At 28.0% G+C, this 15,373-nt stretch overlaps 1 protein-coding gene across 1 annotated transcript; it reads right to left on the bottom strand.

The window, feature by feature from the left end:
• Positions 1-1,049: 1,049 nt before the first annotated feature.
• On the bottom strand, positions 1,050-8,221 carry LOC114128300 (DNA-directed RNA polymerase II subunit RPB1-like). The gene is made up of 2 exons (XM_027992782.2): positions 8,056-8,221; positions 1,050-3,972 (listed from the first exon to the last, which is right to left on the bottom strand). The coding sequence occupies exons 1-2, from the start codon at positions 8,074-8,076 to the stop codon at positions 2,038-2,040; spliced, it is 1,956 nt and encodes a 651-aa protein (XP_027848583.2). The 5' UTR covers positions 8,077-8,221; the 3' UTR covers positions 1,050-2,037.
• Positions 8,222-15,373: the final 7,152 nt, after the last annotated feature.

Genomic DNA, 15,373 nt, shown 5'->3' with positions numbered 1-15,373 from the left:
TTTGTAGATATCTTATTAACACATTTTTCACACAATATAATATATATATATTAAATTTATTACAAAAATAATAGAAATAGTTACTATTTAATTTGTCAGATGGAAAGAACTTCAGCTTTTTTTTTATACGCTGTATTTACTTATTTGATAATAAGATTTGTGTTTTGGGTTACATATTATTGGAGCAATTATTCTCAAAGTAGCTTCATACTATTTTGTTAAATCAGAATTTAACCAAACATTTTTCCATTTTTTAAGTAAACACAATTTAGATTTAGATTTTAATGTATCCGTTGTATTCGATTTATTTTAAAATTGTAAGAGTAGTGGTTATATAAGTGTACGAGTTTCTTCGATACGTTTAGTACGAGTAATGTTATTATTTAAATTTAAGTCAGTTGTCAATTTATTAGAATTCGTAAGCGCATAATCATTAACTTCAAAAAACAATTCTGTTTTAAAAAAAAAATAATAATTAGTAAAAATAGTAATTTTTGCCTTTTATAAGTTTGTGTTCAGATTTAAAAATCATCTTTTAAGATGACAGATTTTTATCTAAATTAGTAGACTCGATCTCTAACTTGAAATTTTACCACGAAAGCTATTAACTTCAAATTTTAGATTATTATTATCATTTTTTTTACTGTTGTCTGTTTATAGATATCACAAAGCCCTCAAGGCCTCAAGTGTGTTATTTAAAACAGAAAGTTTCACATCTTGAGAATTTATCATAAATTCATAAATACTAGATTTAAATTTATGTTTATTGAATGTCTCAATTTGCTTAAGTTTCTTCATTATATTATTGAAAATAAATTCACTAGTCACTGTTTTAACTTGAAGATAAAGAAGAAATTATATTTTTTTTCAAGGGAGTACCAATTTTAGTATAATTTGACATTTTTAGATTATTTACTTCAGTTAAAAACAAAAATGCTATAAAATAGCAGTAAAAAAATCACTTGAAAAATTAATTGCAAAAACAAAAATACTAGCTCGTTACTGTATGTCTAGTACAAAGCGATAATTAAACAATAAATAAAGAGTAATATCATGTGACACGTATAATTAACCTTTAAGACTGTAGATATAAACATATAGATTTACAATCAATCAATATTGTGTACAATAATATGTATTATTAAGTTGTACGTAATTGTAATATGATTAAAACCCATAAGCGCAAAGTATATCTTTTTTACTCGCATGCCGACCGAATTGTACTTCGGATGTAATATGTACTTACTAATTACTCAACTTAAATGTATTAGATTAATAAGTAAACAGGGACTTTTACATGTACTAAAATAATAATTGGAGAATTTTTGATTTTCTAATTTAAAAAAAAAAGGTAATTAGTATACAATATATAAGTTTTAAGCTTTAACACATATTTATTATATTCGTAAGCATAATAATCTATATACCATTTTGATAATAGAATTTAAGTTAATTTCCATTTTCAAATTTAAAATCAATACAGTAAAAACTACTAAAAAGTATAATTCATTACAACGCCTAACTATGAACATTTTGATTTTAGTGTTCAATTATAAAATCACGTCTAACATAATGTATCGTATGATTTAAATACATATTTGGTTTTTAAATCAATTTTAGAATCATTTGTTAAACAGTGTAACATGAATTGATTTTATGTTACTACTTATTAGGTGTAAAAACTAGAAATCATTAAATATATATAAAAAAAGTTATAGGTATATTTGGTTTATATATTTCATAAATATAATGTTTGATTGTGGTTATTATGATCTCCGATCAAATAAATAACGTATTATTATACTTATAATAATATAATTTAATCACTAATTTATAAATGTAATTTAAATAAGGCACTTAACATTAATACAAAAACAAATATTTGTCAACTAGCATGTTTTAAATTGTTTAACAGTTCAAGAATAACTTAATTGTATAATTAATAATAAAAAAAAAAGTTTCAAATTTAAACATACAATCTAAACGTTTTTTATCAAAAAAAATTAATTTATCTAAAAAAGGAACATTGTATTAGTGTCAATATTTAGAACTGTATTCGTAAGAACTTGGCTTAGAACTGTAAGGAGAAGATGATGGTGATTCATATTCACTATGGGGGTAGGGAGAAATTATTGGTTTGAATGAACCAGACGAATAAGACGGTGACGACTTATAATATGAAGGTCCTTCATAAGACGACCCACTAGAATATCCGCTAGAATAAGAAGGTTTTTTATAAAAGGTTATTGATTGTGTTTCATGAGCAAGACTAGAGCTGCTATATGGTGACTTGTACGGGGATGTCGATTTGTAATATCCATAAGTTGTTTTGTATGGGGACGGCGAACCATATGAAGAAGAGCTACCGCCGTATGAAGACGGGCCACTATAAGAAGAACTACCACTGTAAGAAGGAGAGCTACCAGCGTACAGAGATGAACCACCATACGAGGGAGAGCTACCTCCGTACGAGGGAGAGCTACCTCCGTACGAGGGAGAACTACCTCCGTACGAGGGAGAACTACCTCCGTACGAGGGAGAGCTACCTTCGTATGAGGGAGAGCTACCACCGTATGAGGAAGAGCTACCACTGTATGAAGGAGAGCTACCTCCGTATGAGTGAGAGCTGCCTCCGTATGAGGGAGAGCTACCTCCGTATGAGGAAGAGCTACCACCGTATGAAGGAGAGCTGCCACCGTACGAGGATGAACTACCACTGTACGAAGATGAGCTACCACCGTATGAGGGAGAGCTACTACCGTACGAAGAAGAACTACCACCGTAAGAGGGAGAGCTACCGTACTTTTGCGGTGAAGACGAATAAGACGATTGTCCGTAAGACGGGGCGAATGCATCGTACGGTGACGATGGTTTGTAGTGGGCAGACGGGGATGGTTTTTTCGATGATCCACCGTATAACGAACTCTGGGGCAGGTATTTGAATTTGTTGTACGAGCTGTCAGACGGATACGAAGAGGACGGGTAACTGCTCGGTTTGGATGATGATCCGTACGACGATGACGACTGCTGTGCTGCGTAATATTCGCTCGACGTCGACGGGTAGGACGGTGAGTACGACGGATACTTGTTGGTCTTGAAAGACGAAGAAACGTAATTGCTTAGTCCTGGAGACGTCTGGTACGATGGTGCTGTGTAGGTTTGCGAATCGGCTTCCGGTTTGCTGTAAGTCACGGGTTTCGATTTGTAAGGTGCCGAGGACGACGCGCTGTATGAACCGGCAGACGATGAGCTGTAAGAGGGAGTGGTGACGGGTTGGCCGTAAGAGGTGACCGATTGACCGGAACCGTAAGCGGACGACTGACCGGAACCGTAAGCGGACGACTGACCGGAACCGTAAGCTGACGACTGACCGTCGTTGTAAGCGGCAGACGGGCCTGCACTGTAAGCGGCCGACTGACCGGCGGTGTAAGCGGCAGACTGGCCGCCGGCACTGTAAGTGGGCGACGACTGGAAGCCATAAGTCGTGGCCGGATATGCGCTATAAGCCACCGAAGTCAGCGGAGCGGTGTTATAAGCGGCGGACGACGAGTATCCGTACGCAGCTTGCGGCTGCGGATAGAACAGCTGGTTGGCGGGCACCACTAGGGCACCGATGGGAGCAGCAGCCGGAACTGCGGCGTATTGACCCGCAGCAGCGTATTGGCCGGAAGCGATCGGTGCCGCTGCGGCGTATTGATCGGCGGCGGCGTATTGGCCGGCGGCGGCATATTGGCCTGCGGCGTATTGGCCTGCGGCGTATTGGCCGGTGGCGATCGGAGCCGCTGCGGCGTATTGGTATGCTACGGCGCCGTCTTGAACGGCCGCCGCACCGTAGTCCGTGGCCGGAGAATAACCGCCGACGTAAGAACCGTAACCGTTGGCCGAACTCCGTTTATCGATTGGCGCTTCTGTTGATTTTTCAGCTCCGTTTACCGTGACTGCAGAGCAGCAAAAAATCACCGCCGCCAAAAACTGTAAAACGAAAAAGCAATCGTGTTTAGTGTCAAGGTACTCGTATCGATGTAAGTTTATTGCATACACACCGCCCCTGTTATGTATAGGATTAGACGAGACTGGCTCGAGCGGACTAATATAAATTATTATAATAATAATATTAATTCTTCGTAAGATATTATTTTAGACTATTATTGTCTGTTCGATATAATATATAATAATTGTAATATTAAAAGAACAATTAAGTAAAATAAATAACTGCTCTACTGTTTTACAGTTGTAGGAGTCAAGCGTGTATCTCGTCATCGAGTAGGCCGCCCTATAATCTGATGAGTTAAATTTTAATTCAATGATGAATAGTAGTGTACGATTAATAAAGATTCTTAGCGGAGACAGTCTAACATTTAAGTAGCCAAAGTAATTAAACAACTATTTAACTAATGATATAAAAACTTTAAGAATTTTTATATTTTTTTGTTTTTTTAAAATCTAATGAACATTTTCAATTTAGATCTCCTTAAAGTTAATCAATTAAATTCAACTTATTACAACAACTCTCGTCTTATTTTTTTTTTGTTAAATGTGTCTTTGGACACAAGTATAAAAAATAAAAACGCACTTGGTTATAAAATCGATACATTTATCCATTTATCGCTACGTACAAAATCTATAGTAATTCTTCTCACTAACAAATAATATACCTCGCTATTAAACATAAAAATATATTGAAATTTTATTTTTCAGTAAATGTGATTGCGATAAAAAATAATAATAATAATAAAAAATAAAATTTAAACCATTAAGTTTTGTATTATTCAAAACATTCAAAGCATTATATGACAATATTGTCCACTTCTTAAAATATATTCATTTAATTTTAATATATTATACAATATTGTAGTTGTTCAGTATTTTATATTAATCAAAATATAACTGACAACTTATGCAAAATATTGTGCAAACTGTTCATGATGTTCTATTTAAAAAAATATATTTAGAAATGTCTATGTATTTATACAGACGTACAGTTAAAAGAAATAAAGATTGAATTAAATTTATATTACATTAGAATGTTGACAGATTTATAAATAATAACCAAATTGTTATAAAAATGTATATATAAATATATAACACGATTAATTTTCATTAAATTATATCTAACTTGATAATAAAATTGCACACGTCATAGTTGTTCACATAATAATAGTATAAAATATTACGTAAAACCATTTTATTGCATTATTTGAATTCAATAGTGGCTTGTTATCCAAATCAGTTTACTATATTTCAAATTCCATTCATTCAAAGATATGTTACACTAAAACTGGAACTTTCTTTTACTTGGAAATGCATCATAGAATTGCATTACATAATCGTTTAAGCAAAAACAAAAAAAAAAATAGAAACTATTCAGTTTTTTCTTTAGCCAACTAATAACTATTCCGGTTTATTAAGCGAAATGCAAATGTTATTCCAGTCGCGTAAACATATAAAGCTTTAAACCTTTCACTGATCGATTTAACAAACAAAATCTCTAAGTAAGATAAACATATATAATGGTATATATAGGTTGTTGTTCGTTAACGTGTTAGTACCGCCAAATAGTTTTGTTTTTCTAATAATAGAAAGTATCTCATAATAATAAGATATTTCACCGTATATCATATTTTTGTTACCCAAATTTACATCTCTAAATTAATAGTTTGTTTAACTTCTACAACGATAGATCTAAATCAAAAAATTGAAATATTTTTAAATACCTAATCAAACAATTGATTTTTATACTTATATAAATTCATAAACTAAAACAGTTTACACATTTAATATTTTATTTTAATATATTATAAAAGATATTCTTTGTAATTATTGGATTAGAAAAGCTTTTAATTTATTTTTCATGATATATATATTTATATGCTATGTTAATCATGAATATTGTCAGTATTCTAACTATAATATCTATGTAAAACTAATATACAATTTTTGTTTCTAATTAAACTTTCTATTTGAGATGTTGTTTTTTTTTTAGTTTCTACACAAATGTTAATTATATTATACTACTAAAATAATAACTACTTTACCTACCTACCTAACTGATTATGTGCTTAACATGGTTAATGATATATTATATATTTATATTAAGTATTCAATCTCTATAATCAATCATCTCGCGCGAATTCGCGACATCGTGATTTTAATATTAGGTATATGTTTTCATCTAGAAACTCATTAGCATACTTAATGTAACGTTGTAAAGTATAAACAATTGTTACGTTTAGAAATACATTCAGACTTTCTTCTTTCCAATTGACTTGGTTATTTATGAAATTAATTGTAACTACTAACTACTAACTACTGCATTAGATATAATATAAACATTTCATTTTTATTTTTTGTGTATTATTAGTTTTTTTACTAGTCAATGTCCATTAGTCATTATGTTACTTATACGTTTTCTAATTGCTTTAATCTCACTATTTACTACTTAGTATTTTCGAATAATATTACTATTCTTAAATTTGTTATTTATTTTAGACTATATTATAATTGAACTTCTGTGTAAATATTTCCTTATTATTTAAAACTATTAATATATTGTTAATCAACGTGCTTATTTATATTCATAATAATTTAACTATATGTATTTTTTTTTTGATAGTGTCAAGTTGGTTCTAATTGTCTCTATATTACAAACGTAGGTATATAAATTTGTAGTCAGTAGCCCCAATTTTGTGTTGTAGTTTTAATAGTTAATACTAAAGTAAATTATCTAACTTACGTCAGAATTTTACAATATTTTAATTGTTAGTAATGACTGATGAGTATGTAAAACATTAAAGTTTTAAAATAACTATAACTCGCTTAAAAATTGAAATATTGTAAAATAACAATGTAAAACCAAAACTACATGTACGTATGTGTTTAAAATACTATTTTTAACATACCAAGACATAATCTACATTTAAAGTATTCAAATATTAGTCTTATAATTATGTGTTCATGGAAAGCATACATTTTAGCCTATGCTAAATTAGTAGAATTGTTTACTACACGTGTTACAATACCAGAATTAATCGATAAAAAATGTAACTTTGTCCCATATTTTAGTGAAAGTTACAAACAAAATTACTCCACATAAACCAATTAGGTTTATATTTGACTGATTAGATATTTCAAGACTTAAGAACTTTTAAAATAATTAATTTTAATTAACTATATGTATGGTTTTTAAATATGTTCCTATTTTAGTAAATGAAGATGTATTTTTTTTTTTACACATACAATGTATTTTAGTTGTATCTCATATACTTATTTTTATCAGAGCATCATACGAAACTGAAAGAATGATCCCCTTATATACGAAGCTGTGAAATAGAACTTAGGTAAAAACTTTAGATCATATTATATTCTTACAATATATATTTTTGAAAAAGGCAAAAGTACAAAATTATTTTCCTTAAATTAATTAGATAGTAATGAATGAAATGCAATATATTTAGCAAATAAATAACAGAAATACATACATTATAAATTAATATTACAATACTTATAAATATCGAAATTGGTTATAAGTTCCTTAATTCAATTTTTACTCTTATTATGACTTAGTCACGTCACATATTATTATACTTATTATTTAAAATGTATACCTATGCTTCTAAGTTATTATTTTCTCTTAGATATCTTCCAATATATAAAATATTACTGATAACTGTCTATGTACTAAAATAAAGGTATAGCCGGTAAAATATGTTAAAGTGGGAATCAATCAATAGAAATTGATATTAATAGTACCTATATTCAAATTTTGTAGTGATTTAAATTTACAGTAACGAACGTTTGATTATAAAAACAAACGAAAAACGTATAAATTCGTATTAAAAATCGTGATTTTGTTTAGACGCTGGATAAGATATTATGAGAACGATCGTTAATATCTCTTGATACTAAAATCTGATATACCTACCCATAGCTTATAATTTGTATAGGTTAGATATAATATTACATACTAAGACGTACACCCCAAAAGAATATTTTGGAAATGATAGTTTTCTTAAAAAACTAATAAAATGTTAGTTATCTCGAATGATGATGACTTACCGGCGTTATCTTCAGCAACATGTCGTCAGCGAGCGGTTAAAATCGTAATCCAATGAGAAAATAAAAACGAAAAAATTTAAAAAAAACAATATTAGATTATGTGAGGAACGGTCTTCTTCTTGCTGTCAGACCGTCGGCAATACGAATCGCACGCCGTTTCGCTCGGGTCCGCGTTATATATAATACAGCGGTAACCTGTAGGAAGGTACGAAACGCCCCGCCCGCCAAGTCAGAGTCGGTCTTTCCCCGTAGTCCGCACCTCACCGCGCCCGTATCGTGTTATAAAGACAGTATGTATTATAGTAATAATAATAATATTCTGCGTGTGTCATAGCTTCGGGTATGATACCTATTATGATGTATAGGTACGTCTCATACTTTTACTCTCGACCGCCACTGCGGATATAATATAGGCACACTCAACGATGTCGGTTACCCTTGGCACCCGGCTGAAGCTGCTGCCGATGAACTTGTCCTCCGCAACGGCGCGACGACGATACGTACTACGATAATATAATATAATACAATATTATTATTATTATTATTATTATATAGTATCGGTCGTCACGTAATGCTCGGCACGCGATGACCGTCGCCCGCCCACGCGTGCTCCCGTTCCGGTTCGGTTGATGTTCGGCTGGTTTAGTGCGATAGTAGTAGTAGTAGAAGTATAGTGGTATTATTATAATAATATTATTTAGCTATTTTTTTTTTTTATCTTTAATTTTTTCTTTTCTTCCCCAGGCCTAATGTACTTATGCGGCCCAATACGTTTCGAACCGTTATAAAATATTATTATGTATATGTATAATGTATATGTTATTGTTCTATACGCGAGGCATCGAGTGTAGAGCGTAATAATATTATATAGGTATATTTTTTTATTACCCGGGGTTATGATATATATTGTAATGAATAACAGTGTCTTATAGGCCTTTCGAACCGACAGACCAAACACGCCTCCTCCGATATTGTAGTGTAACTACTATAATATCATATATGTGTAGTAAAAGTGCAGTATAACAGCCGACTACTTTCGATGTTAGGTCCGTACACAATAATACTTGTGGTCCAGATCCGATTGCTGCATGTATTACGTCATTGCTACACGATAATCCCTATGTCCAATAACCACCATTTCGAAAAAAACTGACATCCGGTTGAATCTCTTGTAATAACGAAATCTGTGACGATAATCGATCATCTGTGCGTGTGCATGTCCACCACAGACACGTAAACAAGGTAGTACCTGATTATTTATTATTATTGTGCAATATTACAATTATTTTAGAATATCCGGAAGTAAGTAGTTTGAGGTCGGCTGTACCAATATTATATAGTCCGTCTATTTTTATGACTCGATTTTTTAGATTTTTTAATCCAATAATATTATTTTATTTAGAATAAGTCATATAAAAAAATGCTAACTTGAATTTACGGAAAAACTTTAAATTGTTTATACCACGTGGAAAATTATGAATATTTCCATGTCTATTGAGACCTATAGGGGCTAAGACTAGCTAGTAGCTATATAAAATATAGTATTCTGATTTATGATTTAATGTTACAAATTCATAGAACTTTTCTATTTTTGTTTTACATCGCACTGCAGAATCAATAAAAGGCGATTCATTTTTAATAATGGTATATAGTCATGATCATTAATAACTGTTAATCATTGGGATGCATGTAAATTAAATATTAATGAGATAATGATCGATGGATTTATTCCCAGGGATCTATATAATAATAATTACTTATCCTAATAGCGTAATATTGTTAATGACTGAAAATATATCTAAGCAGTTAGCATGTAAGTATACACATCGCACATTGCACAAAAGTACATAACTATTGATAAGAAAAAAAATATGGAGTTTCACTGTAGTGATACAGCTGCAAGTATAGACCAATTAAAGGGGGAAATGCATGAACATTTTTATTTTAAAATGAAAAATGAAAAATATAAATTATGATGACGTACACAAATTAACATGATAACATGATAACATTATTCGTTAAGATACAAATTTAATTATAATTATTTGTATTTTAAGTATTGTAAAATTTAAAACAGGCTATTTTATATTATTTGAACACAAACATAAAAACTATTATAATTATTGGTTATAGTTTTGCTATATTTTAGCAATAAATAAAATATTTTTAAAAAAATACTCTAATATATACATTATACAATAATAATAAAAATTCAAAATACTAACTCAGTTATTATCAGTAGTGCAATTTGCATAGGGTGGTTTGTGGATCTGGGGTAGTACCACTTACATTTAAAGTGACATAAACTTATTATATCTACACCTATATACAATGTACAACAAAACAATGTATTAATTATTAGTTTATATTGTATATTTATAGACTATAGTTATTTTAATTATTTATTAGGCAAAGTGTATTTTTATACATATTATGTGTACTAGCTAAACCGTCAAACATTAATCATTCATATATGATCGCAAGTTTGTACAAAAATCCCATCGAAAAAAGCACTTTTAATTGTTTTCAACTTTTTCAATTTTTCTTTTGAATCTTTTATCAGACTATTAGAAACATTTTTTTTTTTTAATGAGCCTATAACAGTCAATCCATTTTCAAGTTATACGTTTATTAACGAATAGCATTTTATTTTTATAAAATAAATATAGTTATATGACTTAGATTTTTAACAATTTAATTATTTTACTTACAATAAATATAAAATCAATTATCTGTAAATTATGATATAAAATGTTGAAAATTGCTATTAAAAATAGTTTGTTTTTTATTATTTCATCAGGTATTTCCTTCCAGACAAAATAAAGTGAATCGCTTTTACTGAAACCTTAAAACTTGTTTTATCAGTAAAAACCTTACCAATAACAATTTCATCAAATAAAAGATTCTCTTCGTCGCTTGAACTAGTGAAAACTTATTTATGTACAACTATTGGCAATGCAAGATATTTGTTCTTATAGTGATCGTAACTAAAAAAGAAGAAGCTAATAATATTAAATTAGAGGAGATGAAGCTATAGATATATTCAGGTAAAAACCCCTAATATCCAGATACCTATCTATTTAAAATATAATTTATTTTTTTAATTCTTAGAGGTTTTTGAATATAATTAAGTACTTCATTTTTTGCAAAGTAATGATATTTCGATATAAATATTAACAAATGTAATAATTATATGTTTCGTTATATTGTGCTTATTTTTCTTTTAGGGATTTAATTTTAGGATTTCTATTTAAAATTATCTTTTGAAGATTTAATAATCAAACATTTATATACTCTTTTTACTTTTCAATTATTTTTTACAATCAATAATAATAAGTTGTAAGTTTTGAAAATTGATTTTTATTATTTTTTATATGCTCATCATTTTAAAGTAAAAATACCTATAAATTGTAAATAACTAATATTTTAAACTGAACTTAAAATGAAGAATAGTTAAATGATAAATCTAAATATGAAAATAATTATTTGACATTTTGACAAGAAATTAATCACAAAGATCTATGCACTTATTACGTTCTAAAGTAAATAATTTGTCACTGAACATGTTTTTCTTTTACTATTTTTCTATTATAACTTATAAGGTTATCTTTTATTTGTAACTGGTGAGTAAAATGAAATACTTGGTGGCCGGTGTTTTATACATCCTAGTTGCATACAGAAACGTTGGTAATTTGTTGATGGAATTTCACTGACTGTTGGCACATGAAGGTTACACGTAAGATGTCATTAGTCATGGCCCATGGTACTCTAGCCATCAAGCATAGAATGACGTTACAGAAAGCTTAAATTGTTTTAATATTTAATGATTTAGTGACACCATGTTACTGTTTAGTGATTAGTTTAGATTATAGATATCATACTTATAAAAATAAAGAATGTATATTTATATTTATAATTTTAATTATTTTTAATACATTTTTATCTATACGATTAAACGATATGGAAAATTAGTTTAAATAGTACTATTTATTATCGTGTAAAACCTACTTCTAAATTATTTCCTACTAATCAATTATTATTTTGTAGTGTATAGTACTTATTCGGTATATTAATTTAACATACATACAGTAGTTTATCGTAGATATTTATTTTTTAATTTATTATTACATTAATCGCTTGTTCATAATTTTTAAATTAAATAATTTTTTAATGAGTAATGAATGATTTCATTTTTTTATGTGCTTAAATTTTATAATTTTCATTCTAAAATGTACATGTAATGGATTTTCAAGATTTTAGGGATGATCCATTATTAGTGATTAGTAAATTTAGTACTTAATTTGTAATCAGACGTCCTACAATGAACAATATTTAATACTCGTATGATATAATTATCAAAATAGTTAATATAAAATATATTTTAAATAGATACGCTTAAATAATACCTACCTACTAAAATGTATTCTTAACTAATCTCAATATCTTTAAGAATTTATGATATTACGTAAGTTGGATAACTATATATTTGATACGTGTTGTTTAAGGATTTCAAACAGTCATAGTTTTTTTTCATATTTAGCAATAGAGTCATTCATTCAGTGGCTATATCAAACAAATAATATAAATACTACCTATAGTTTTTAATTTTTGAACGTTACTGTATCTACCTACTTGTTTTCATATTGTATTTAATATTGGCACTACTCAGTTAAATTATGTCTTTTGTCTATTATAATCTATATATCATTAAGGAAACGCACGAACACCCCCATCGATATTTAAAGGTGAAAGTGATTTTCATATTCGGATATATTCCATATATTCTTCGTATTAATTGCACGTGCTCATTGACAATAATTATTACAGAAGTGGGTGCTATATTTTTTTCTACTTTCGCGATGAGACGTATTTCCATGATAGCCAATTTCATTTCACTTTTTGAACCTGTTTTTTTTTAACGCTGTGGATTGGCTAGTATAAACTAGCTGGAACAGTCGTCCTTCTGCGGTCTTCTGCTCCGGGCCAAATTCAACCGGACGACACGTAAACGGTTAACATAAAGGAAGTAAACACTGCCCGTGAAAGTCATAGTGTCAATGATTAATTTGCATACTGAGATTTTGTAAAATGGTTCAAATATTGTATGTCAAATTATCACTTTTTTCTCTAATTCAAACGATCCTTGTTAAAATTTATCGACCTATAATATTATGTTTGTTTTCATTAGCATACATTACGTAATTTTGCTAGTTTGTATCCTTGAGTACAAGATCGCGTTTGTAATATTTTAGGTTTGAACAATTTAAACTTTAAATATACAACCATTCCTAAATAGACATTTTCTACGTTTTAAATAAAATAAAGTTAATTAAAACAAATAAATCAAAATATAAAATATGCATGCAATATTGTGAATTTTTTAACTCTCAATAAATTTATATTTTTAAAATATAGTTATGTATACAAGTCACAAAATATAATAATTTTGAAAATGGTTTAATATAAAAAAAAAATTTGGTGATTCTATAACTAGACAAGAGGTAACTTTAACATTATATTCTTGTTGAATGTATTTACCAGTATATTTTCACTTTTTTGAAAACATTTTTTGCCCGAGCAAATAGAAAAAAAAATAAAATTAATTATAGGTAAATGTGTTAATGTGTATTAAAGATATCGTATCGAACAAGTCTCCATGCATTATAAATATCATGTTAGCATTATATATTTACTTACATCAATACTAATTATATTATTCATGAAAGTTTCTTTCTAAATTTAAAATAGTTTAGTCATACAACTATGAAGATAGGTGGTTTAACTTTTTATACTATTATTAGATATTCATTTTTTAAAAAAAAAAAAAAACAGTTTTTTAAATTTATTCTAAGATTTGTGGAATTATATTTCATTCATTTTAATTTTAATTCATTAAAATAAATATATTTTTAAGGTAAAGCGCATCTATTTCTTAAATAAATTAAAATGATTTGAATGTATAATACTTAACAATTTAATATAGTATAAATGACAACTAATTTATAATATATTATATGTTCTCTAGTAATACTTAATATTCTGAAAATAAAAAAAGTAAAACCAGACAGAGATATATTTTAAAATAATAGTAACTACTGTAAGCCGTAATGTACCTATTTATTTATTCCATAATATATGTAGTGAAATTGGTTATTTGATTCATATTATCTATTACATTTTGTTTTAAATTAAATATGTGTTTTCCGAATACTTGTTTATTCAATTTCATAAAACACTATATACTTGTGATTTTGATAGAAAATTATTATAGTCTAGTAGCCACATGAAGCAAGTCACGAATTCACGATTTCATACCAAGAGCTACAATATAGATATTAAAATAGGTATCCTATTAAATTTAGAAAATGTAAAATAAATATGATAATCATTATTTTTATTATTCTGTTTTGACTTATTAAAAATATTATCATTATTAAAAAAAAATAATGATAATAATAATAATAATTAAGTATTAAGATAATTTTGATTTTCTACCAAAAAAAGTAGCGAAAACAATCATATTATAAAGATAATAAAAAAAATTATATATTTGAATTAAAAACTAATCATATATATTTAATAAATACCTTATGGAATCATCAACCTTAGTACTTATATAAATTTTTTATGCTAATTATACAAATTTAATATCTGAATTTATAATATTATATACCTACTTAATTTCCACGCTACAATGATGATACGTAATTGACATAATTGTATATAGACATAGTAATTCATATTTTGTTCTTCTTACTATTTATCCATACATCCATATTATATATTTTTTATACAACATAACGGTAAACTTTAAATCATGCTCAACAAAATTGGAATATTATTTCCGTAATAAAGAATATTATTAAAATTTATTTTAATAATAATAACAAAGTAATTTAATTTTTATTGACTGTTATAATAGTCTGAAATATTTTTCGGGATTATTAGTAATTTATTAGCCATTAGGTTTAGTGACCATTTTAATTCTGTGTAAATAATTAGATTTACTGTTAGAAACGAAAACGAAGAAACTACTCATTATGATACAAGTATATTAGACATACCATTAAGAAGTTGTTCAACTCTACAGGATACAAGCATAAAACCACGTATTATAGTAGTAATATTAACAAACATTTTACAAAAATATTACCTATTACCTACACAATAATATTGAATAAATATTCATTAGCTTATTACATATTTTTTTCAAACTATAGACAAATATTAAAATACATTTGTAACTTAGAGTTGTTTTTAATTTAAAGATTATTGAAGAATATTAAAACAATACAATTATTATTTAACGAAATTTCTG

Source organism: Aphis gossypii, chromosome 3 (assembly GCF_020184175.1).
Source record: "Aphis gossypii isolate Hap1 chromosome 3, ASM2018417v2, whole genome shotgun sequence".
NCBI classification, from domain to species: Eukaryota; Metazoa; Arthropoda; class Insecta; order Hemiptera; family Aphididae; genus Aphis; species Aphis gossypii.
Note: the sequence above shows the minus strand (reverse complement) of the source record. Positions and strands in the feature narration are given on the sequence as shown.